Source organism: Corapipo altera, unplaced genomic scaffold (genome assembly GCF_003945725.1).
Source record: "Corapipo altera isolate COAL_440 unplaced genomic scaffold, ASM394572v1 23, whole genome shotgun sequence".
Lineage (NCBI taxonomy): Eukaryota > Metazoa > Chordata > Aves > Passeriformes > Pipridae > Corapipo > Corapipo altera.
Window position 1 is genome coordinate 23,053,467 of NW_020884878.1, and position 27,368 is coordinate 23,080,834.

A 27,368-nucleotide genomic window follows, 5' to 3' on the forward strand; every position below is an offset into this window, starting at 1 on the left:
GTAGTTGCTTTTAGGTCTACAGCTCTTGAAATTTAGAAGATAAAACCAGAAACTAAAGGTAGCTTTGAGATTCAAAGAACTCGTAACCCGAGAGGACCCTTTGGAGGTAGTATGCCGAGAAGGAATCTCCTGAGGCCTTCCTTTTTATTCATCCTTTGATCAAGAGTGTTTGCCTCTGAAATGGCAAAGTTTAAAGACTATCTACAAAAGCGTCTGCTATGAGCCAGCCCCTGAGAAATGACTGTATCTGTAGGCAAACTGGAAATAACATTTCCGCTGCCAGATGAACTTTCAGACAGTTACATTTTGATCACAGTGGGGAAAGGAAAAAGGAACACTGAGTTATGAAAAACACTTTTATTAAAATAATAAAAAAAATCTATTTCAAGTTAACTGCATTCCATTTTAAGTAAGGCTCATAATACCCACCTACCAGTCAGGTTTAAAGTAAATAGCAAGCAAAATAACTTGATATAATTTGAATAGTAATAATTTTAATTCACATCATCATGTCAACTCTTTTCCCACTTCAAAACAACTGACTGACTACCGACTTCTTAAATTTAGACGTGGATCTTTCAAACATCTAGTGCAATAAAAGCACTTTCATAAGGAAGGTAACACATTCTTCTAATTATAACTCTGATATGGAAAATGTTAAGATTCCTAAAACCATATTATGTGTTTAATCCCGAAATTTGTGTGTGGAAATATATATTGCAGGTCTGTCATCATAGTACATAAAAAACTGATGTTTCTTATGAGTTTTGATGAACAAAAGAACACACAAAACAGTGTGTTCTGCAGGTAGATATTCCTCGACTGTTGGTCTTTCATTATTTTTCAAGAAGTAGCTCCTTATAGAGTTGCATGTCATATAGGTACTTGTTGGAGTACCAGTCTCTCCAAAAGACTTGGGAACCTGATTGTGTGTATTGCAAGGCACATGCACTGCCATAAACTGATGTTTTCTTATGCTTCCTTTCAAAACAGCTGTAGCAGTATCTGGAGCAAAAGATGACTTTAGTTTTATAGCCAGCTTTTGTCTGAAATGTGGACCTGGCTAAGATATTCCTTTCCAATCTAGGCTTTTCAATACAACAACAGCATCAGCCTAATGTTTTTAATCTCCACTTTTTTTGTATACCCACAAAATTTTATACAGTGGAACTGTAGCTGTGGCACCAAACAACGTGCAAGATCTCAGAGGCACCTATAGTCACTTGAACAGAATTTTCTTTTTAATTAAAGCTTCAGCTGACAAGAAATCTGCAAATACTCTATGTATAGGTGGCATTCATCTTTTCCTTATATTCAATACTGTGCCTAAATATGTGAATTTATTCACTAGTTCCTAGCTGAATCTTCTAGTGAAGAATGCCAGTGTGCACGCAGTCTTACCCCTGGCTTAGTGGGGTGTCATTTCTGGATTCTGCAGTCTCCCTCCTGGTTCTGTTTGGTGATGGATATTACCAACCATACGTGGTCACTTGAGGTTCATAGGTTAGTGCTCTGTTCTTCTGGTCATCGTCCTGTGGAGGAGAGAGTAGGGAGAGAGATGGTCCCTATCCTTGGACAACTCCTCGGGATGGAGCCCACTTTTATTCCTGGGTCCCCTATTCATGACTACTGTGGGAAGAGCATGGGAGCCTGTGTAGTGTCTCTGTAGGTTTGCTGACTGATAGCATTACTTTCTCCCCTTGACTTTCATTTTGGAGGAGAATCTCCCTGTTGGATTTGTGCTGGAGTCTTTTTATGATCCCTCCCACTCCACACACTTACTGCCTGGGTATCTCTGCACCTTGATGCCTTGGGAAGGGCCCTGTTCTTCCTTTTCCTTTTATAAGACAGGCTGAAACCCCTTCAGTTACCAATCCTCACCACACTGGACACAGTGCATTTAATATTTGACTCTTCCAGAACTTTCTGTAAATCAAGTTGATTCCAAGCCCTGCCAGATGCATGAACCCTTCCTTGCGCTTTTGTAATCCCAATCCTTCTGATCTGGGTCTTCTGCTGGAAGAAGGAACATGGCTCACCTGGATTTGCCTCCCAGAGTCCCTCCCGGCCCCCCTTGACTCCAGCCGACTTCTCTCCCCCGGCTGAGCTCTCTGGCTGTCTGGCTTAGCCACAGCACCATGGTTCCCAACACGGCTTCTGGGGCCTTGGCTGCGCTGGAGTCCGAGCAGCCGTAGAGCCCATGTCACACATGCTCTGGGTGTCATGGCTGCAATCCCAGCCGTGCTGTGCTGGGGCTTCCAGCTCAGGCAGCTGTGAAGTTGCAGATGCAGCCAATATTGTTTTCCAATGAGCAAGGGAAATGAAGATGGTAAGCAAGTGGCATCTGCAAATTGCAATCAGTCCTGCCATCCCTCTGCAGTTTACACCCATTGTGAGGAGGGAAAAAACCCAAAACCATAAACCTGTTTGAGAATTTGAACTTGGACACAGTGGCTGCTCACTTACAAACTTCTTCAGGATGCAGCTGCAGAAGTGGAAATGTTCTTAAATCTAGGAGCACTGGGCATGATCAGAAAAACTGGAATTCTGTGCAGAGGTAAATTTTGGGGAACTGGTAAAACACTTGAACAAATGGAATCCCTTTAATGTAATAATTTTAAGTAAAAGGAAGGAGGAGACTAGAGTAAAATTGCCTTTCATTGAATACCCTCTGAGGTCACTTTTCTATTGTCATTGTGGAAAAAATAAATATATGTATATGAACAGCATCAAAATGTGACATAATAACTAAATCAGAGACATTTGTCCTTAATTTCTTACTGGGAAAATTTTGAAAGAATGCAATCCAGATATCATCCTTTCTGTATCTAAGCCAGAGTTGCATTTATTTTTTAGCACTGTTTTTGTTCCCAAAATGAGTGTTTATTAGAAACAGGTAACAGAAAGCAAGGTCGTCTTGTGCCAAAGGATTCTTGTAAATGTGATGTGTTTTTGCTTCAGAAACTTAAGCTGTACAAATATTTCTGTGGGTTTGGGAAGGGAACTAGCTGTTTCCTTTGAGGTATCAATACGCGCATTTTGGGACTAAATCCTTGTCTCTGCTGGGATACTTGATCCTGGCTGGGATACAGGTGAGCTTGGTACTTGAAGCCCAGATTCCGACCAGAGACTGCACATAGGGAGGCCAGGCGAGGAGAATAGCAGAACAAATTACTAATGACACCTAAATGAGGAAAAAGAATTTGGAAAACATCACGGATTTGCTGTTCATGATTTGACTGCCACAATTATAAAACATCAGTTTTCATCACATTTTCACTGTCTGACTAAGCTGGATCCTATCCTAAAGCATAGGGACTGTGCTTTTGATCATTGATATTGCAGTGGATTGAAAGGGAGAGATAAGAAAAAGACAGAACATGGATTTTAACTAATAAATGACAGATAGTATCATTAAAAAAACTAATTAAAAATTAATTAAAAATAAAGGGTGACCTCTTTTAGGTTCACCTGTTTTCATGTTGGGCCCCGAGCCTGCACAAATTCAACTTTTCCAGTGAGGATTGAGTGTGGCACCCACTCTCCTCCCTGAGAGTCCTGAGCTGGTAACATCACTGCTGTTCCTTGTCCCATGCAAGGCAAGGTTAACAGACCAGATTCCTCCCCTGAGGAAAAACGTAGTCTGCAGAAACATCAGAAAGCTGGTGATGTGGACAGTGAAGACTTTCCCAGTGAACAGTGAACGATTTCCCAGTAAGAGTTTCAGAACAGTCCCACTGCATAATGTGAGGGGCTAAAAAGCATGTTTGTCTTCTTTGACACTTACACCTAGGGATTTCCAGTTTTTTTTTTCCTCCCTCTTCTTCAAACTACCACCTATCCCTCATATGATAAACGTGACTTCCAGCCTGACGGAGATATAAAACCCACACATGGTAAATTTATATAGTTACCTTCCCTGTGGAGTAGTGTTTACCTTCACATTGTTTGTTTGTGGTTTGACTGCCACGATTATAAAATGACATCAGTTTTCATCAGGTTTTCACTGACTGTTTGACTAAGCTGGATCCTATCCTAAAGTACAGGGACTGTGCTTTTGATCATTGATATTGCAACAGATTGAGAGGCAGAGATAAGAAAAAGACAGAACATGAATTCTAACTAATAAATGACAGATATTATCATTAAAGAACTAATTAAAAATTAATTAAAAATAAAGGGTGACCTCTTTTAGGTTCACCTGTTTTCATGCTGGGCCCTGAGCCTGCACAAATTCAACTTTTCCAGTGAGGATTGAGTGTGGCACCTACTATCCTCCTTGAGAGCCCTGCGCTGGTAGCAACACACAACCACAGAAGTAGACTTATATAGTTACCTGCTTTATGGAAGGGTGTTTACCTTCACATTGTTTGCTTTCAAGGAGCATGGTTACAGTGAGGGAAGGCTGGCTAGCCAAAGCTTTTTTCATTGCAAAGAAAATAATATCCTCAGTACTGCAACTGGACAGACCATGACATTTAGGAGTAGGTATCTTTCCCTGTGAGTTACCAATTCAAACTATATCTGAATGAGACCCACGGCTGATTAGTTATCTATGGGAAATGAACCGATGTTCCAGTTCAAGGGTGAATTCACACCCCAGCTGGAGCTTAGTAGTTTAGTTGTCAACAATCCTAGGAAAATGGCATATAGAAACACATATAGAAAGAGAGGGTTTATTTCAGTGCTAACAAAACTGGCAATACAATTAGCTTTGCTATTACACAAGCTCTACACAAAAAAATTGTGTGGTTGCCTGTGAAACATTTTGTGTCATAATCCATCATCCTTGGCTGGTATCTCTCCCTCATATGGTTTTGTGACCCGGTCTGACAGTCTTTGTTAGAGACACATAACAGAGAATGCTGCTGCTTAAAAGAATGAACAAAGCAAGTAGGAAGACACCGATCATATGGGATTTATAAATGGAAGAAAATGTTGCCCCTACTCAATCTATTTCATATGATATATATTTGTGGTCTAGAAAAAGTGTACAAACTTAGTTATTTGCACTTGAAACACAAAAACTGTGTTGATTTATGGTTTAAAAAGTCTTTTGAGAGGCATGTATCAGACTGAATGTAATAAACATTTCAGAACAGAGCTCCCAATGCCATATGATAACTTATACAAGGTGTTGCAATTATTTTCCTGGTTTAGATAGTAAGAACCCAGAAAGCTTTGCCATTGTAGCTGAATGTACAAATGGTCCTAGTTCATTTCAGGGAATAAATTTAACAGCTCAGTTAAGTCCAACACAAAAAAAATTATTGAACTGCCCTGTGTAATTTTAGTTTCCAAAATGAAGTAGGAATAATACTATTATTTGTTAAAACTGTATAGTCAGTATGATTTCGAAATCTTGGAATGTCTATATGTAGAGAGAAGATGTTATAAATTCATTTGGACGAGGGAGAAAATGGTGGGAGAATGGTTTTAGCTACAGGAAACACTGTGGAGAATTGTATTCATATCAGGTCATTATGATTAAAACCAAACCAAAACCTCCAAGCAAATACAGAAAGAAACCACACCAAGTGTTATTAAGGGAAGCTGGGACCTAGTTTTTATCCAGGTTAATTTTCATCCATTTATTTTCATGATACATGCATAATACAAGAAAGAATTCAGAGCAGTAAATGACTGCATGTCCATGCTGAGGTTCTAAAAAGCAATTTTCTGTAAAAGCATTACGCATATGATTTACCTATCTTACATTGCCAGAAATAGGAATGCATACACAAGAGACGGGGAGACTGAAGTTGGACTTGGTACTGATAGTTCTGAGGCTTTGGGGCATGTGTCTGCTTTCACAGGATAAAGACCACTCCTCCATTACCAATTCAAGAAAGTCAACCTACGCAATCATGAGAATGAGTTGGAATAAGTTAATATAACCTTTATAATTAAATTGGAAATTCCTTTGGCAATTTAACTACCTAAGGGTTTATAATTGTAGAAAAAAAAGTTATGATGCATTGGTAGATTAAATATTCAGATTTTTGTATAGCGCTGAAGGAGGGCATGTGCGTTGCAGTGACATGTGACCACATTAAGAAGCAGAATATATCTGAATGTTGCTGAAAACAACTGAGACTGTCGCACAGAATAGGGTTACTAAACCACTTCCAAATAAAACAGAAGTGGGTTAAATCATCTACTGATTCACAGCAAGAAAATTATTAACATCTCTGATCTCTGAAGTTACATAGAAATCATCAACACTGTGGCTAACTTTTTTGTACCACCAGAACACTGGTCAGGCTTAACTTTCTCTGATCCAGAGCCATCTGTCAGCAATGAGTCACAACAAACGAACCAGCCAAACAAACAGAGCGAGTGGTCTCTCCACTGTCAGTAAACAAGCGACAGGAGGTTGTTCCAGCCCAACATCTTTTATTTCAGATCTGAAGAACATAGTTGTGACAGTTTTGAAGTCAATTCCTATGTACCTATTTATAAACCCTTTACATCTGAAACCTTTTAGGATTGCTCCAGCCAACACACTGGATTAACCACTAAGCAATTCCATTTTGGAGTGTATCATTTAAGCAAAAAGAGAAGTGCTGCACTTTCTTCAATCTAGTCCTGGAGCTCTGTATGCACAGCAGTGTTGGCTCTGTAACTGTGACTGACAGCAGTGTTCCTATTCTCTACAGAATTGATGTGTTTTGGGAAAAAGCTGCTACTTTACATTCCATTCAGACTGATGTAAACACCATCAATCTTACCAAAATTTACTTCTAACATAAGAAAGATTTGTATCTGATTTCTATCAGAGAGTGTTATACAAGTAAGGGCATTTAAACCAGATGGTGGTCTCCAGAGGCTTCTTTAACTCATTCTGATTGTTTCATTCTTTTAATTGCTACTTTTTCTTTTTTAGAAGTGTCTTAATTCTGAAAAACAGAGGTACCAAATTCATCATTAAATCAAAAAATATCCATCTAAATATTCTAAATCCTTCAAATTAAAGCAAGAAAGCAAGTAAAGGGTTATAATTTCAAAATGTGAATTAATTCTTAAGTACATGCAATGATTTTTAAGATTTTCCTATACTTCCTGAAAGATAGATGTGCCAATTTTCTACAGCTGAAGACCAGACTGCTAATTTTCTTCCTGAGAAAGGTTTAGCACTTGACACTCAGCCTCGTGCTGTTTTACTTAACCTACATGGGAAGGTAGATCCCAATGAAGAATTGCCTGTCCTGAGATGTGGAAGCTGGAACTGCTGTGCCAGAAGCTGACATTGGCACTGGCCCTCTCAGAGGCTTATTAACAGAGAAGGAGCTAGAAAAGTTCCAAACCTTCCTGTCCTGTATGCAGCTGCCCAAAGTATTTATTAGCAACATGAATGCTGCTGCTATTATTTTACTTAAAAGATCCACTGAGCCACGCATAACCTCTCCTTTAAGCACCTGCCTTTGAGGATACGAAGGGCACGGTGACTGGCTATAAACTGAACAAACTTACCAAAGAAACAGCTTACTTTTAACATTGTTTGCCTCTGGATTAACCATAGAGACTTCTTGTACAACCTTCCGCATTCCTATATCCACAAGAGGTGGATAAAGGAAAAAGGGCCATGTAACAAACGCCAGCACACCATAACTCAAACTGTGTCAGAAGGGAAGAAGCACGATGTAGGTACATCCCTACAGAGACAGAGCTGTAAAGCATTACCTTATTGGTAACACAGAGCTTTAGCGCTACTACTACAACAAAACCAGAAAACTAGGTTAGAAAGGAAGGAAAAGAATGTTTGAAGTATGAAAATTGTATTAATTTTTTCTTTAAAAACCCAAACCTCAAATTGACCAGTGCAGTCTTGAAGACCCAGCTATAAAGCTGGGTAAAACCAAAATATTTCTCCAGAGGCCGTGTAAAGATTGAAAACTGAGATTTTTGAATGTAGCCACCAAGGTAATTTCTGGTATCTTTACACAATTTACTGAAAGAGCGAATTCTGTAAGCTGTGATTTAGAAGTGCTCCTGGTTTAAGGGAGCGGTGCCACGATCTGGACAAAAAGCAGTTGGTAGGTTTTTGGTAAGACGGTTATCAGCTGCAAGGCTAAAACACTGCATAGGAAGTGCAGTTGAGAAGGGATTATTTCAAGAACCTGGAATGAACTCCCACAGGAAGCAATAAACACCTTAAATGTAATTTTCTTTTCCAAACACACTTTGAGCTTGTTTTTACTAACAAATACAGTATATGCATAGGGAACTAGAACAACAAACTGCATTTGACAGTGAGTTCTTGCTTACTGAAGTCTGGGAGAATGCTCACATGCAACAACTACAATAAACACCACAATAAACATATTTATTGACTTGTCAAAGTTAGAAATTTATAGTAGTAGCATGGAGTAGCTTACAATGCTCAGCTGAGATAATTAAATAACATTATTACTTTTTGATAACACGATCCAGATTATGCATATTTTTCTTGTGATACTTTTAAAGAATAGATCAACTGCATTTCTTGTATAAATGTTATGAAAAACAATCTAGCTGGGGAAAAGGTATTGTCTTTAGTGCAAAATCAACATTCAACACTGAAAAATGGTGCAAAAAACACTGCTGAAAAATTTACAGTAAGCCACACAAGAAGTGTTTTCTTTTTGCTTTTTGTGTGTGTTAAGCCTCATTTTGAAGGCATATTATTACTTCACCTGTAGCAGTGCTGTTTCCAGAGAGGATGTTTCTAGAGGCAGAGACTTACATCTATGAAAAAAATTTTGTTACCTTCTCTCAGTTCCTCCATGCACTCTCCAGAGCTATCATTACTGGCAAAACGTAATTATATAATGAGATTCTCTGAACTACTAAACTGCCCCTGCCTAATGGAATTGTTAAAAGTTGTATTTTAAATATGTGCTTATAAAACAGTTAAAAGCTGTTTTGTGAGTATGATTTGGGTTCTTCCCAAACATAACAGTCAAAGCAGATACAAACAAAAGTGCGGAAAAAATTAAAGATTTAAGTTCTACAGTTTGAAACTGTGACTGTGTAGACAAGTAATTTTCTCTTAAGAGAAAAGCTAAATTACTGGATCAGAAACTTGTACTGAAGGTATCTTCAAGTACATCTTTCAACCACCAAACAAAGACTGCACAAATCTAAGGACTTTGATTAAAATAAAAGGGTAAGAACTAGAAGAAGTAGTTCTCTAGCACTAAGGCTGTTTGTCTGTGGCCCTAAAAGGTAGTTTCGTCCTTTTCAATTTTGTTAAATAAAGATATTCTGGCTCCGAGAAGAACATATCTTTGAATATCTCAGATTTGACCTTCTCTTGAAACTATTGCCCTATTTACTGTATCAGAAACTTATACATAAGACCTTAAAAATGCCATGCTTTTCAGCCATCTCTGTCATATACCATAGCTAATACTGCATTTAAAATTTAATAATGTAAAACTGATCCCCACCAAAAATATATCAGGTTTTAAGGTTTATTTCAGAAATGCTGATATACACTGTATTAATTACACATTTTTTTAAAAGTTATCATATTAGTGAAACGGGTTTAAGTTTTAATATAATGACAAAATTAAAGATATGAAGATATCTGAATGTGGTAACAATTCTGTTGTCACACTGCCATCCAGGTGTTTCAGTCTTATTTCTGGCCAAGCTGGGACAGCTAAACATGAAGAGACAGAAAATCATTAGGTTGCTGGTCTTATTCTTTCAAACTAATATCCAGTTCATACAGTAAATATTTCTGTCCTATAAGCTTTGTTTGTCTCTGACAACCAAAAGTATGCTGTTAATAGAATATTTAATGCATACCCTCAGAGGAGAGGATCTGAGCTTCAAATCTTCAGATTTGAATAAATCTCAGAGGTAAAGGTACAGTGTACACAGTCAAGACAACAAAAATGTTAATTAAGCTGAACGAGGAGTTAAAAGCTGTTAAGTACCATTTGCCTCCTTCAAGTGCAACAAAAATTAATTTAATTCTTTAAAGTGTAGTTTTGAATAACAACTTATTCTCATCTTAGTAGAACATAAAACCATAGGTGGTGACAGCTACTGAAGGGCTGCTATTTGCTGACTACCATGAATAATTTTTATTTTGTATTTATAATGGAATGAGGCATAGAGAAGTAATGGTGATGATGATGTTTAAAAACACTAAAATACAGATTTTAGTATAGGTATGGACAACAAGCTTACACTGGGCCAGCATTTATATACATACACACACATATTTATAAACCAGGACAAAGGTTTAAAGATCTTCTAACTGTTGCAAGAACAGCCTGAACATGTTATTTGTGAATGTATCAAGAACTAACTCAATTTTTTTCACTAGGATTTCTAAAAAGGCAATTATGAACTTGTTCTCCTGCATTACCTGTGAACTCACATTCACAACACAGTCTTCAAAAGCTAATTAAAAATAATGGCTTCAAACTCCCACTTCAAGTAAACAAAATGGTTAACAAGAATATGTATTAATCCTTCACAAATTAGTTTTTTTTTTTTATTTAAAATCCATGGAGAGATGTAGAGTTATATAAGTCAATACACAGTTAAAGAAGTAATAAATATTACAGAGGTTATCAAAGTTATCTACCTGTTTTATAAACTGTGTAGCATTAAAAAGTTCGCTGCAGCCATACAGGACATGTTTGCCTTGTTTACCCTAAAAAAGAAAAATCCATAAGAAATAAAGTGTTTAACAGAGAGCAAAAGTGGCTTAAACTAATTATATACTAAAAGAACCCAGTAAAATCTTGATGATGTTGAAGTCTTACACTTTTGGCTGGAAAACGAATAGTTGCTCCACTGCAGGAAAAAAACCTGTAAATAAACTGAAGTGGAAAATAAAGGACCAGAGGCAGAAAGTGGAAAAATGGGACATCTTATACATTTAAACTCACTAGAATTCAAAGCTCTCTGACGTGTCTATGAATGGTTTCGGGAAGCTAATAACCTTAACTTGAGTAAAGCCTTACTCCCCAAAATAACTGGGCGATTTGTTAAGAATAGTGCCAACATATTTACTGTTTCTTTTGGGTTAAAGCCTGAAAACTTCCACCTGTAGTTTATTTCCATATGATAATGATATTAAAACAGCACCTTTTTTTTTAGAGGAATTCTGAAACAAAATGTTAAGTTCCCTCAGATGCATAATAAACTTAGTTTGCAGTTTAAGAGTATTCTCTAGATATAGTATGGCTACCTAAGCGCAATGTTACCATTTGGGAAGTGAAAATTAGTTTAAGTTATACATAGTTTCAGACTGAGTTTACTTCCAGTGTTGGGCTAATAACTCCCTGAGTCTTCAAAGTTCTAGCACAGGCTTGAGAAATCTGTTTCACTGTTAAATTATTTTGCCTTTTCCCATATTAGTTAGGTAAAATGTACCTATTAAAGAGCAAAATAGGAATAATTGACAAAATGACTGTTTCACATAAACTGCTAATTGTGCCATTTCAGCAGAAAGTAAGAAGCAGATTTAAACAGTCCTTAGCTGGTGGGGATGCCTATTGGGGAGATGGTAATCCTGGTTCAAGTTCCCATCTTTATTGAGTGTTTTGTAGTAATAAGCTGTTCTTGTTGCTGAGCAGGATCTTGAGCTTTCATCTTCAGACGTTTCAGGCCATTCTTTCAAATCTTGATATCTGTGTTCTAAACCAGTATTTTGACAGATTCCCCTTTCCATACTGTGATTAAGAACATTTGCTTCTGCCTTGTACTAAAATTTTAAACTATACAAATAACTGTGAAATGAGACTGTTGCCTTTCAGGCAGCTCTAAGAAACATGAAGGTACACTTCCAGTTTGTCACACTCTAAAAGTGTAATTTTAAATATGTGTATGTAATTCATGTTCATTTCTTAGTTTATTCAAACAGAGCAATATCTGTAAATAATGATTGGAGCCAAGTTGAAACTGCTTTATGTCTAAAAAACCCCAAACCTCAGTACTCTTCAAAGTCCAGTATTTCTTAATGACTGAAAAAGTATGATTGATTTAAATTTCTTGTGATTGGAACAGATTAATAAGTAGTACTTTTCTAACCATCTACAAAAGGAAATGAAAGGATATGCTACATTCTTTTGTACAAAACAGTATGCTAGCCTTCCCTTGGAGGCTTCCTATGGATTGCAATTCTGGTAACATGGTTTCAGCAAGAACTGATCTTGGCCAATATATTTATTTTAAGGTACAATCTGCCTTAATGACATTATAAATATTTGCTTTTTGATATTGTGAGATAGTCCATTCTAGCACTGAACTGCAAATAATTGGATTTGAGTGTTCCTCTTAATTCTTGAACAAAAAAACCCTCAGAATGTCAAAGATGAATGAACATTGCTTCCTGTTTTAGAAAGTTTTAAAATACTTTCTCTGTGCTTTCAGATGCAAACTGGCAAAACAGATAGTGCTTAGAAAAATAAAACAGTGAATAAAATCTCTGTGGTATCTGCTTGCAAGAACATGTTGATTTTTCTCAAGCAAGAGTTGTTGATTTTTCTCTTTTTTTTTAATCTGGAGGAAGACTGATTAAATATGAGAATAACTAATAAGCTAAATACATCTGTTGAAACTATAGATGCTGGAAGTGCACCACATGGAAAAGCAAATTGTATTGGAAAAGCCTGTAAGAGTCACCTGGGAGAGGCACCCAAGTCTCTAGGTGGTGGGAGGTAGAATTAAGGTTTTCATTAATCTTGTCTTCTGAAGAGCAAATGGCTAAGTGGAATAAAGGTGAAGGAGTCTTTCCCCTTGGGAGGTCATCTCCCACTGCTCACGTACACCGTCTGATTGGAGAAACGTACAGCAACCTTCAGCTGTGACAACTGTTCACAGGTTCCAGGAGAAGAAAAAGTATGTTCAACTTCTGACTCTCCATAAGATCTAACATTACCATTCATGTAGTTTTCAGTTCCTTCTGTATTCTCCCTCTGTTTATCAAATGACTTCCTGTTTGCCCCCTTATTTCTCAGAAACTTCAGCTTCCTGTCACTTTGTATGAAGTGCCGAGTGCTTAACTTGTCATCTTACAAATGCCCTGTATATACACGTACACAGCAAACCTCAGTTCTGTCAGTATGCAGCTATAATCAATGAAGTGTAGTAGCCTCTAGGGAATTCAGAGATTTTTTTTTAGTAAGAAGTAACAAATATACACCACAAATACACACGTTGCTGGGCATCTTTTGAATTGGTATGCTACTGAAGTGGCTTTGGGTAAACTAAGGAGTAAGCTAAACGTTTGACAACGCACTTTGCTACAGGCAGATGCCTCACTGAATTAGTTATCAAGGATGGTGATAAGTCTAAATGACTTTAATTTACATTCCTCTTCTATACTTTCCCCTATCTAGACCATCTTTGTTCCAAAATGGCTGCCTGTTAGAGGGGAAAACTCAGCACACGTGTTCTGACTTTTCATTCTTCATGATTTACCTGGACATAAAGCCCTCATGTGCTTGTTTTTTGGAAGAAGTGTTTTTCAGTGACTAATGCTCCATATTTATTCTTTTGTGTGAAAAGCCTCAATCCAGTCTACCACAGGACAGGACAATTGTACCATGAATAAGGTTAGGATCAGAAGAAAAGAATGGTATGCTGCTGGTCTTAAATAATTTTTTACCTTCTTCAAAATTTTACTAAGATTCCTTTTGTATTTTTTTTATTCCTGGAAAGTGCTGGAATACCATCCCCGCTCCCCAGGAACTGTAATGATTTAGTTACTTTTCTCCATCCACTAATTTTGTGTTCTGCTAGACTGGTCATCTGGAATCAGAGAAATCAGATCTGTTACACAGTTGGTTATGTATTTTCTTCTTTGTGCGTATCTTATGATTTCGACACAGAATTAAATGATGCAGTGTAACAAGAATCAGCTTCCATTAACTCAGGAGTGAAAACTTTTAAATGTGGGTAAGTAATAAGTGCTTAGATATTGACGCCAATCTGATATTTGCTTTGACAGATAGCATAGCATTTGTACTATGTTGGCTTTTGAAACCTTTACACTCAAGCAAGATTGTCATAAAATAAGATACTGTAATCTGCAGGTTGTATTTTGAACTGACTCCACATTCCTAAACTGCATACAAAAAAGCACTGTGGTATCTCTTTTGTAATATTTATGAAAACTAAAGAATCCTGAGCAGTTCCTTACTTTCAAGGTTACGATATGCTACAGCTGCTTTATTTAAGAACAGCAAATGAAAACTAGTAACAGGACTCTAAAACAGTATGAACAGCCAAACTGACAGCATTTAATGTATCAGTACAGAAGACAGGTTAATTCACTTAGCTACATCTGCTACAGTTTTCAACCATGCTGGTGTGTATGAAGACAAAATAAAGAAGAATGCATATTATTTACTCAATTCCAAAGTGCAACAGAGCAAAATAGCAGAAACAGGTCTTTCTTGGTCTGAATTAGTAATCCACAATTTCTACTGATTTCTTACGTACTTTTTTCCCAGACTCTGTATAAAATAAGGATTTTAAGGCTAATTTCATAGACTTGATCTTCCAAATGCTAAATATTACAGAAAACCTGCTATGACTGGTTTCTATCAGCAAGTTATGCACTACAACCAAAGAAGTACACATACCTTTATGTAGTCAATAAGATTTTGATATTCAATATAGTTGCCTCCTCCAACTATGAACACTATGGCCTAAAAGGCAACACATACATTATCAGAGTCTGCAATGAAATTCTCATAATTTCAGTAGTAAAATAGCAAATCATTAAATCCAAAACAGAAATAATCACAATTTTCTATTAAGAACTACTTGAAACATACATGGTTTCAACACATTACTTTTTTTGTGCTTTCCCTCCCCACTTACTACTGGTAATAATCTATAATATTATAGGTAAAGGCCATCAGTATTTTCTGGGCTACGCTTAAAAGAGAACAATTAATGACTAGACAAAGGAGACTTAATAGTTGTATTATTATTACTGACATTTTTGCTATGACCATCTGTTAGCCATGTATATGACACCACATGGTATTTCTTTTGTTCTGGAGGATAATTAGAACATTTGAGGAGAAATCTGAGACATCTGTATGTCTTTGCCAAGGCAAAGATTTTGCTTATGAAACTTGGTAGTCAGGTCAGGTAAGTAAGACTTCCACTATTTGCAAATATTTATGTTGAAAAATACTGAAAGTTACAGGTATTTGTATGAAATGACAACATTAATTATTTTGCTTCTTTCCTTTAATTGCAGAGACTGTTTAAAATAGTCACGTATATCAGTGCTGTTTAAGGCTGGACAGAAGATTAAATCTAGAGAGCATTCTCAAGATTTGGTATAAAAATGGGGTTTTAAATTGCTCAGTACCCAATTAGGATATTAGTAAGTCCTTGTATTACCTTCAGAAGAATTTGCTGGATTTTTTTTTCTCCAGTATTAGATCATGCTTACACAGTTCTTTGAAGATGAAAAGCCTTCTTCAGAATAACAGCTAATTATAATTAATACTAGATATAATTAGTTTTAAATGCTTTTTTTGCAAACAAGACCTCTCATTTTCTTAATCATGATTATCAAAAATGACTGGTACTTCAGGATGTATTTATTTTTAACACATTGAAAAAATAATTCCTATGTGACTTACCTCCTGGAATGGATTTTTATTTCTTGGAACTGAGCTATAAAAAAACCACACAAAAACATACAGCTCAAATTTTATTAGACATGAATATAAATATGCAAAATAAGTAATATACACATCACGTTTATGAAATACTATATAATATTAGACAAAAGTATAAAATAGAACAATAATTGCCTTTGTGCATTCATCCTCCAAGTATGTTATTTAAATTATGTGTTAGAGAAAATCATTCATTCTACAGGACTGAATACATGAGTAAATAGGAGTTTTACTTCGTCACTTTTAAGGTTGCTGTTTGAATCATAAGCTTTATGACAACAACTCTTCCAGAGTTTAAAAGCTCTAACTTATGGTGCTGTTACCTAGGACCAAATACTATGAGTAAAAAATGTCACCAGCATTAGCACAGTTCATGGCACTTAGAAATCCTGCCTACTGGAATCTTAACCAGGTAAGCCAGTCAGTTTGCAGTGGCTGGATATAGCTTCAAAATCTCAAAAACTACTCTAGGCAGGAGGTATGTAGGATTAGAATTATTTAGGGAGGAAAAGGTAAGTTACAGTTTGGTGGTACACACTCTTCCTCTCCATTTGAATTCACAGGCAGGTAGCACGGACAGTGGGAGAAACCTTGCACCTTCAGGAGGAAGGGGAAAGCGAAGAAAAGGCTATGAAGGGTCAGTCTGCCCTCCTGCCCTTTGCTCACACGCTACCAACTACCTTCCTATCTGTAGCCCCAGGCATTCAAATACATCTTATGTTCTAACACAGATTAAAAGCATTACATTTTCCCCTTCAACTTACCTTTTCTCTTATTCCAAGAAGTTTTCTCTGAGAGACCAACAAAAATTGACTCAACACAGATTCCAGTGTACCAGAAAAAGAGGTTTTAAAAGGGAATGGCTATGTCTAATATGTTGCTTTGTCCGTCATGAATATTGCAGACTCCCCATAAGCAGAAGTGTTACCCCAATGCTCTCTTTTAAATATGATATAGCAAATCCACATACATTTTGTGTCATCCTTTCAGAGGACAAGGCCTGTTTATATTTGACATAGGCTTTACACAGGATATAAAGATACTCTTTAGCTAAGACTGAATTACAGGAATGCAGTTCCTACTCTATTTAAAACATAATAGATAGCAATGCCAATATTTTTTAAAATAGGACTAGATTAGAAAATAAAATTAGTCACTTCTTAATATTGTCCCATTAATTATACTATTTGATTTCACTATTTTAAACAAGTTATACTTTATCATGCCAGCTAACCTATGTTTTTTATCATCTACATAAATATTTGAAGTGAGAATTAGACAAACCCCTATATGGTTATATTAAGAGTTTTGCTGTCATGCTCAAATATGATTTAAGGAATATAACTTCAGTTTATGCACAAAACCCAAAAAAACCCCCAAACCAGAAATTAAAAGCTTTTCCCTGCGATGACTATTACAGCTACACAGAATGGCACATTTATGAACTGCTGTAAATGCTTATTTTTACATTGTTTAGAGCAACATAAGAATTATATGGAGTGGGTAAAAAAGCATATGTACATGAGAAAAACTCTTTGGCTTTAGTGAAACAAATCTTTGCACTTTTGCACAAAATCCACCAGAAGTGCTATAAAAGCATTACAAAACAATGAAAGTTAAAATTAAAACATAAAATACTAGTGATTTTCTTCTCTGATGCTTTCAAAATCTGCTTATCTTTGAAACTACATAATCTGCAATACTTTTCAATAAAACTTACATATTATCTGAAATTTATTTATTACTTTCCATTTTTCATGAACAGATGAAGCAAGTAAATAAAACCAAGCCTGGACCTACTTTTATCCACATTTGTCCCGTAATAAACTCCTGCAACTAAATGAGTTGATGATTGTTTTCCCACAGGTTTGATGAAAATTATTTTTAGAAGGTATATTAAAATAAAGTATCTTCTCTGTTTCTAGGATATTAGATTAGGTGCAATCTATCATCCAGTTATTGATCAAAGATACAAAGCAAAAGATAAAAATGTATAAACTTCTAGTGTAATTCCTCTTCCTCTCTTTTACTGGTAAAATAAACTATATCCAAATCTCCCTTCATATGCACATGAACATAAAATGTGCACCTACCCACACAAAAGCAAATGCAGTCAACTTTTATTGGGTTGTTTTTCAAACAGTGGAAAACCACAAAGTTTCAGAGAAACCAAGCAGTACAACTATGAATAACTCTAACATTTATTATTGCTAAATACTAGTACAAATTCCCATGACTGAACTGATGTACATGTTAGCAGCATGTTCAGTCACTGGAACAAAGATTTTTTTTTTGCAGTGTTACAAGATATATCTGGTTGATCCAAGTTCCCATTGTGAATTCCTTCAACACCAACTGTCTTGACTTAGAATCAATGACTAAAATTAATTACTTGTAGTCAGCAAGTAAAATAAAACCAGATTTCTTAAGTTAGCCTTTTCACAGAGTACAAGGAAAGAAGTAAAACTCACAGTAAACTCACCTGTCACTGCCTCGTAGCATCTTGGGGTCAAAATATCGGTAGTCATCTGTCTCCTATTAAAAAGTATGTTTTTATCTCAAAAGTTTGGCATTTTTCGCTTGTATCTATTATGTTAAACATAGTTCAAACCAACACAATTTCCCATCACATAATTCAAAATTAATTGTGGTGTCCACAAATATTTATAAAGTTTGGACGTAACTGAACCAATACAGAATAAACAGCAGTGAGAAGCGGTAAGGGTACTATTAAGCTTTTTATTTCTGGTTCATCTAAAATTGACTATCACACACTTTCCAAAAAATACACTGGTTGCATAATAAATCCCAAGAGAAAGGCAGTATGCTGAAAGAAAAATTACGGTGTTATCAGCTTTATAGGAACACCACACGGTTAGTTATAAATGCTAAAATTTTCCAGCTTACAGAGATTTGCTATTGTTTTAACATTATAAAACAAAACACTTCTGTGGCAATGAATGCTAAATACAAGACAGATCAAAATCTGCTACTGTTATGTAACTTATCCTTCTCATTTCATGATTTATGACTACTATTAAACCAAAATTAAGCTCTTGAAGAAGAAATGTGTTCCACAAGCACTTGAAAAGTCTGTCTAAACTATACAAAAAAATTTTTTTCTTCACACAAAACACTGAGGCACTTCCAATATTTTTATTGGCAACAAGCAGGATTTTTACCAATTATAATGGACGAAAAACAAAACTTCTTAGTAACTCCTTTTGACAACTACTTGGCTTTCTGCTGTTTCTGCACTACATTTTCATCCAGGTACTCTGCGGACAAACTGTATGCACAGCTACAGCTGAGTTCACCTGGGTGCATACATGCAAAGACCTCTGTTTTGATGATTCTGTACTACAGAAAAAATACTTCTTGAGTAGTAGACAGATTATCTGGGGAATTTACTAGAGTCAAAGCATAACTACCTCTAATACTAAAAAATACTTAATATACATGTGGTTACACACACAGAAAATAAATCTATTTTATATTAAGAACTTTCATGTAGTTACATAAAATAACTCTCTTATCCTGAAGTTTGGCTTTTAAAAAAAATTAATTTAGATCTAATTTCACACTGAACCTCTGTAAAAAGCGTTTATATGCTCCACCGGCAATTTCAACTACATTTGTAGTCTGCTGGCAGTCATGATTTTGGCAGCTTTATACATAAAGGTGATATAATGACTTTGGAGTAATGAGAGAGCTGGGAATAGACAGAGATTAATAAACTAAAACTGAGAGGTATTTCAGAAACATTTACCTGGGGTAAAGAACTGCACTTTCTCTGCTTGTTAGAATGAATTACAGATTGATGCCAGAACTAAAAATCAGAGTTAATACACATATTACAAACATTTATTCCTGAATGTATTACTCCTGTGTTTTTTCACTGTCGGCTTGTATAAGTAGACACATGAAAAGTGGTTAAGAAATCGAAATGTTATAAATTAGTTTATTTTTTTGCTGTTGTTTAAATACACCATTCCTGTTGAAATCAGTTCTGAGGGTACAGAGAAAAGAAACTCTATTTGATTTTATTTGCTTTAAGAAACAGCTAGTTTGCCAACAAAAACAACTGTATAGCTGTTTCCTTACACACAACTGAATTTGTGTCTTCCTGAAACAATTCAAGAAGAAAATGCATACTTTTGAGATTATAAACTTAATTGTCAAGATTTCAAATTAAAATGGAAAAAATCCCATGGAAATGTCATTAACTCTCAGTATGTATTTGTTTTTCTGCAGAATCTAAGATGACTAATTTGGATTAAGGAAACCCTCTATTTTTAGAATTTTATTTTGTAATGCATGAAAGGTAATCCTAAAATATATCCCAAATTTGAAAGATACCATATACACTAAAAGGGATGGTATTAACCAAAATGCAGTTTCATTAATATAGATCACAAATAAGATCTATCTAACTCTTAAGTCAATACAAATGTACATACTGTATTCACTGAAGCTAAACCCCTTTGTAAAGCTTTACTTATCAAAGATTGTCCTAACTCAATAATCAAATCATTTTGTAGAAGATACTTAAAAGAACCTCGATAATTCTATAGTACATGAGGGTCATTTTCATACCTATGGGTTAAAATTCGTGTATACTTGACAATGAGATTTTTTTTGTTTTGTTTTAGGAAGATTTAAGGTTTTAATCAATCTATTAAGGGACACCAAAACAAAGCAAGTGTGTTAGTAGATTTATGAACAGAATATTCCTTTGTGAAAACATTATCTTAAAAGCAATTCCTTAAAAACCTGCTTTGACCAACAAATATTATTATTTTAAACCCCCCCCAAGTAACGGATTACTTTAAGGTCATCAAGGAATGCTTCTGAATAAGTATTTAAAGAAAAAAATGTAACTATAGTTAATCTACACAAATTAAAAAAAAATTACAAGATGGTATTATTGCCCATAAGAACTGTTCTAGTTGTTCCTGCTTCTGAAAAACTTGGAAAACACAGGTATAGACTTATGTGTCCTTGCTGGTAAGCTTGTCCTTGTGAGACAAAAGAAATAGCAGGGACAAGTAACTCACAAAGTGATTTACAGACAACCTTACAGAGTTTTGCATAGGGTATCATTCTAAATAGGTTTAAGATTTCAACTGATAATATTTGTGAATGTTTGTGGTACAAGTCGTACATTTTATATATTTACTTTATTGTTGCAGTTCATATCTAGAAATTAATTTAAATTATTTATGTTCATTGTAATAATTGTTTGACTTTTCAATAATCTGCTCTAATCTTGCATCACAACTTTTATTCATACACTGATCACTGTGGTTAATAAGATTTAATGAACCATAATAGAGATTTTTTTCTGTGTTGTAAAAATATTAAATCACGAGGGCTTTTTTTTCCCCTGCCTTTGTATTTTGCCTGCAGTGCAATAGTTTTCTATTCTGGGGAATAGAAAGAGACTCCAAACATCAGAAGATAAACACAGAAGCCGCCACAATGGTGTACATCTACGCATTGACTTTTCCAGATACAATTTCACTTCTGTTCACGGTACAGCAAATCTAAATATATTCCACAATGACTCTCTGGTTTGCTTCTGTTAGCTGAAATTTACTCCAAAACTTGCTGTCAATTTTCCTGCAGGCTACGAAAAGCATTTTTTAGGGCTTGCCTGTTCTCCTATGACTTGAAAAGTAGGACTCCCTGTTTCAGGCCATGAATATCAGTCTCTGACATGCCAGTGGAACATGAAGCTGCTGACTGACAGACTGGCTCAATGACTGCGTTTTTAAGTCAGAAGATCACTATTTTTTCCAAATTATCAAAGTGGTGCTGGCTGTTTTCTACTACTGTGGCAATATCAAGTCAGAACCCCCACCCTATATGACTTGTAAATTTTTCCAAATCAACTCCTAAACTTGTAGCCTAAGGAAGCTAGTGTTTATTTTGAAAAAAATTGTTTTGTTTTTCACCTATTTGTAAGTTTTCTGTAGTTTTAATTTCAGCTTTCTGTGGTAAGTGTTCTGGGTGACATCTACTGGTTGACTAGCTAAAATTAGCTCTGTACATGTTTTGCAACTCTTGCAAATAGGAACAACAATCCACTAACACTGAAAACAGTGTCAGTTCCTTTGTTTGTTAAGAGAAAGCAAATTATCACTTAAGAACCATGACGCATATCATCAATGAAGTACAGTTTAAGAGAATAAAGGACTACTTGCATGTTGATAATTTTCATGTTTTACCATTATTTTTCTCCCTTTATATATAGTTAATACCTGAAGGTGAAAGTGGACTAAGAATGTTTCGAATCTACTAACAAGTGTGAGATATTATAATTATACAATTATAATATATATAATACATATAAATATATAATATATAATATAATGTCTGATGCTGATGTCATTAAATGAGGGAGATTGATATGATGTGGCAAACACATTAAAGCTTTCTAAATAACTTTTAACAGGTGATTTTTTCAGGACAAGTATGTGAACAGGTTGGTCCTATGTAAGAGTTTTGCAGGAACTAAATACACGGCAAGAAAAATGACTGCATTGATTATATACTAGGCATAACCAGACACAGGGCTATTTTTAGATGTAAATTCTAGCAAATGCCTTGACGATCTAGCTAACACATAAGCATTTCAGAAGTTTGTAATATATAAATTTCAAATAGTCTGCGTAAATTTTCACAGAAACAAGCCAAAAAGAGGACTTTTCCCGACAACAGCCATCTCTGCTTGCAAACAGAATGACTGAATCAGTAGTAAAATATTTTTCTCTATATAGCACAGTTTAAAGATGTGGGAAATGAAATTTTCTCTAATATGCCTCTTTGTAACTACTTTACTTATGAAATTGTGCTCTTTTAAAAAGAATCACCTTGATGCAAAGAAAATTTCAACCCACAGCTTAACACAGAAATTTAGGAGCAAGAGAAGCTCAGTACAGCAGAAGAGTAATAGAAGCTCAGACCAGGAAAAAATACTAGTTCCAATGAGACACAATAAATTATCATTGTTTAGAAACAGTTTCAATAAAAAAAGTCTTAGTAAATAGTTATGAAAATGGTTCTATTCTTGAAACACAGCATGATTTGATTTAACTGCATTATCATGAAAAAAATTAGCCCCGTTATATTATATATCCCAGCCTCAAGATTTCATTTGTTCCACCTCTCTCCGTATGAATGCAGTTGTACTCACAGGGTTTGACTTCATCTCCATGAGACTGTCCAAAATGCGTGTGACTGGTAGATTCTGTAAAACATAATGTGAAGTTAATGGAATGCTGAAATGCTTCCTAAGAACTATTTGCAGGCACACTACTATTTATGGAAGAGTTTACAGAGCATTTGAAATAGTAATTTAAACATTTTCCCTCTTATATTTTGTAAAGGTTAAGCATATTTATCATCACCTAAATTACTCTTCTATACAGAAAATGCAAACATCTGAGGTGCATCTAGCCAGAAGATGAACGTAAAGTACAAAAAAAGTGTGAAGATGGGAACAGAACTGTATTTGCAGACGTGATCACACATGAACTTTTATTAAAAAAATTCTTTGCAGTTAAAGGAAAGAATTTTAAAGCTGAAGATGATAATTAAGGGTGTGATTCTAAGCAAGAACTAATGTTGTCAAAGAAATGGATAAAAAAAGCAACCCTGGCAACAAATGTTTGGATGAACTGCAAAGGAATAAAGTGAGGCGAGATTCAAGACCACTGTTCCGTATTTAAGATGGGAAATTTTAGCTTGGACAAAAGATGTGAAGTATTAAACAGTCAAACTATTTCAGTTATAATAAACTGAGGGTGAGTTTACATAGCAACAGAATTGGAAATGTGTCTTGTTGACAGAATATATCAAGAGGACATTCCAAAGGACGATCTACACACTACCCTGAAAAACGCTTAGTAAAAAACGAATGTAAATCCCCAAATGACTGAAGGAGAAATAAAGTTAACTTCAATAAAAATACCACAGACTTACATTAGGCTTAAAAATATGAGAAGAACAGCATTTTATTTGGCTAAGCTAAAATACCCAAAGAAGGAATTAAAAGCCAGAAAAGGCATATCCTGAAAACATTGGTAAATTGACTTCTTGCTCACTCAGAACTCAAAACAATGCAAGCCATTTTGTCAAGAATAATACTAACTCTTTAAAGCCACACATTTAAAATAGTGGCAAATATTAAATAAAAGAAGAACAGTAAGTCTCCTTCAGAATGTAATTATCTTCTATTATTACAAGTAAGAGTTCATCTGAACAGTTCTCTAAAAAATATAAGTTTCAAGCAAGCTACATATTTAAAAGTTTCCTCAACCATGTTTGGTGAGGAAAACTGATTTGTAACTTGTAATGCAACTTATCATATCTAGTCACAGTTAAATTCCTGCAGAATTAACTTCATTGAATAACCTACAAAAGCAAGATCCCATTTTTATGAGATAGCTGATACCTTTCATGCATAAATTATGTGTTCAACAGGGTAAATAAACAAACAATGGCAATGATAAGATTAAGTAAGACAACAAGATAAACGTTTAGTTTTCATTTTAATTAGTTCTGATATGCTGTATTTCTGAACTAAATTCTGATTCTTCAATTAAGAACTTGATGATCTTTTTCTTAGAAATATTGATGTGAAAATATTACAGAATCAAGATTATAAACTAAATATTGATTTATTGGCATCTGATGAAAGTACATATTGGAGAAAATAATGTGTCTTCTACAGGGAAGCACTTCTGGGAACCAGAATTCAAAATTTCAGCTGCAAGTTATACAACCAGTTTCTTTTTTGTTGTTGTTTGCTTTCTTTTGGGGGGTGTACATTGACATTTGCATGCAAATTATCCTCAGAAATATTTTATAAAGCTTAGTGAATATTTGAAGGTGGCCATGTCATTATAAACACACTTTGATTTTCATGCACATTACGAGATTATGGTTGCTGTACATTACTTATGTGGGAAAACTAGAAAGGCTTGAACTGTAACTGAACAGAGAATTAACACTTTTCAGCCTTTCAATCATTCTGGAATAGATTCACTTAATACATACTGTTCTAAGTAAAGACACAGATTTTTTTGTTTATGAAGGTCTAGTCTATTTTGAGTATTCCACAGCTACTCTTCTTATAATGCTGAAATCAGTCTTAATTGCACATACTGGAATCTAATTCCTTACAAAGAGAGATTCAAAGAAAATGTGAACATTATTTGTTACTTATGTAAAAACAGTTCCAAAGTGATAGACCTATCCAGAGATTTATGTTTACTTTTTTACTGTACAATGGATTTTATTCATATGATAGAGGTACTGAAATCTGTTTTCCCAAGTATTCACAATACTCACGTAACAGACTTTTTTATTGTTTTTTTAAACTTACTTGTTGCTTCAGTACCAAATTCTTCACTCCTTCCATTACAAACTGTGATCCCGTATTCATAACACGTGAAAACAGACTGAAAAAACCAAAATAAAGATGATGTGTAAGACCTTTTTTATATTTTTATTCTTAAGCTTTATACTGACATCCAATTTCCATTAATGTTGATGGGACTTAAGTACCAAGTAATTCAATTTTTCATAAAATATATTCTTTATACCACATGGCAAGCAAGTGTATGGGAATACATCTATAATCAGGCACTTAGATCCTTGCCTATTAAGAGGAGTCTTGAGCTCTAGTCTTTAGCCCACTGAATAGTTTATTTTACAACTTCAGCAAGCATTTGAGTGTTCAAGTGGGTGTCCTAATCACAGTTAACAGAGTCCTAATCAGAGTTAGCAGAGATGCTGAGCACCTCTAACAATTTTTCCAAGTGAAACAGCACCGGAATTCTCTCCAACCATACTGCGCCACGGATTCCTTATGACAGTGACAGTGCACTCCTGAAAGTAAAGTTGGTATGAGGATTCAAATCCTCTCAAGCATGGAAAGACCCAAGTCCTATACCCTGGATGGGATATATGTACCCTTAGCACAAATAACTACACCTTTCAACAAGCGGACAGACACCCTGTCCATGACATTGTAATGAAAGAGCGGTGTGTTCTTGCACCCCTGACAGTCGAAGACCAAGAGAGAACTGATTTTGAATATACAGGGCTGTTCTTATCTTCTATGTAAGGGTTAAAATGATGGCCGTCACAGATCCTGTTCCTGGTGCTGAATTCTATTCCTGTGAGAGTGAATTTAATGTATAAGTGAAGATAGCACGATATTAAGATACTTTGTGGATTTAGTCACAGATCCATTTACTTTCCTCTGTGTGTTTCCTACGCACTGTTAAGGGGAGATGAGTGCTTGTAATTGTCTGTAACTTAAAACTTTTACAAATAGGGAGATACTTTGTTCTGAGCCATGTATAGTACTAATCACACTTTCAGTACTACTAAAATAACCTAAAAGAACTCAAAGGTTTACAGAAGATTAATCAAAAGCATACCCCAATGGTTTAGGCGTTGTGTTTCCATAGCTGGTTGGAGCTGAAGCCATCTTAGTAAAAGCCCTGTGAAAGCAGTGACAGAAATCAAATATTTATCTCATGGCACATAGGGCTGTAGAATGTTCCCCCCTAGTCACCTGAAAATGAAAAAAACTTCTGCATCTCAAACTCTTTTGGGAAGTAACTATTTATTATATGCATCCCTCTTGTCTACAAATACAATAGGAATTAGATTTGATACTTAAAAAACAAACACTTTATTTTGCTACCGTGTAAAACTAGAAAAACTGATAGGCAGCATCACCCTTTGGTATGAACAAAAAAACCTTTGGAGTTTGAATTAGCACAACTTTTCATTTAATTCAGTAAGTTGTTTCTGTCTTGGATCATTAAGGGTACTACTATGTGTCATTGTTCAATAGTGTTCTTGTCATTGTTCAATAGTGTTCTGGCATTACTGGAGGTTAGTTTTAAAATAAGATTTGCATTTAGTACCGTAACAGTAAAAAATTATACCAGAATGAATGTTTAAGGACAATTTATGATGTATGAGAAGTAACACAACTCTTGAATACAATGCTGGGTTCTGTAAAATGACCCAGTTAGCCTCATATAGGATAAAAAAGAAAATACTTACTTCCATTGTTTTATGTAGCTCAAAGGAGCGAGATTACAACCTGCATCCATCAATGCTTTTTTATACTGCTCCAAATCAATCTGCAATTATGAAGTGGAGAATTACATGAGGTTGAAGGTACTCTAATATCCGTATCTAAATATTAAGTAAGCAGTGCAAAGTTATAGCATTAACCAAAGTAAGTTAAAACTAATTATGAGTCTTAATTCTATTTCCTAAGAAGTATGAAAATATAACTTAAAATAAAATTTGCCAACAGCAGTTCTCATTAAATCCTGTGCAGGAATTAAATCCTGTGCACTTTCAGATATGGAAACAGTTTTTATATCAGCATTTTTAAAAAAACCCTGACAGAATGTTGGTTTCTGTAGAATGTCACAACAGCAGATAATAAATGAAGAGGAGCTAATATACATTTATAAGAACACTTTCTATTTGCCTAACCAAACATTTTTTCCATCACATAATATTTCTACAGTGCAAGAAGATTTTTCCTTGAAATTAATAATCCTAAATTCAAAAGAAATATTAAGAAATTGTTTCCTGAATTATTCAGATATTGGCACAAGATGCATTTCTCCTTTATTCATCTGCTAGTCAACTGACTCAATTACTCTTTAATAT

The 27,368-nt window shown here is 35.1% G+C and overlaps 1 protein-coding gene across 3 annotated transcripts in view; it reads right to left on the reverse strand.

Moving 5' to 3' along the window:
* Nucleotides 1–9,443: 9,443 nt before the first annotated feature.
* The window catches only part of SCFD1 (sec1 family domain containing 1), a 52,553-nt gene continuing 34,628 nt past the window's right edge, over nucleotides 9,444–27,368 (reverse strand). For all 3 annotated transcript variants that reach the window (XM_027638099.1, XM_027638098.1, XM_027638100.1), the window contains exons 17-25: nucleotides 26,745–26,824; nucleotides 26,108–26,170; nucleotides 25,045–25,120; nucleotides 22,852–22,905; nucleotides 18,136–18,188; nucleotides 15,615–15,648; nucleotides 14,595–14,660; nucleotides 10,586–10,654; nucleotides 9,444–9,646 (exon numbers count right to left, since the gene is read on the reverse strand). In XM_027638099.1, the coding sequence (XP_027493900.1) occupies nucleotides 9,623–9,646; nucleotides 10,586–10,654; nucleotides 14,595–14,660; nucleotides 15,615–15,648; nucleotides 18,136–18,188; nucleotides 22,852–22,905; nucleotides 25,045–25,120; nucleotides 26,108–26,170; nucleotides 26,745–26,824 (519 nt within the window). In that variant the 3' untranslated portion in view covers nucleotides 9,444–9,622. The remainder of the gene's footprint in view (nucleotides 9,647–10,585; nucleotides 10,655–14,594; nucleotides 14,661–15,614; nucleotides 15,649–18,135; nucleotides 18,189–22,851; nucleotides 22,906–25,044; nucleotides 25,121–26,107; nucleotides 26,171–26,744; nucleotides 26,825–27,368) is intronic.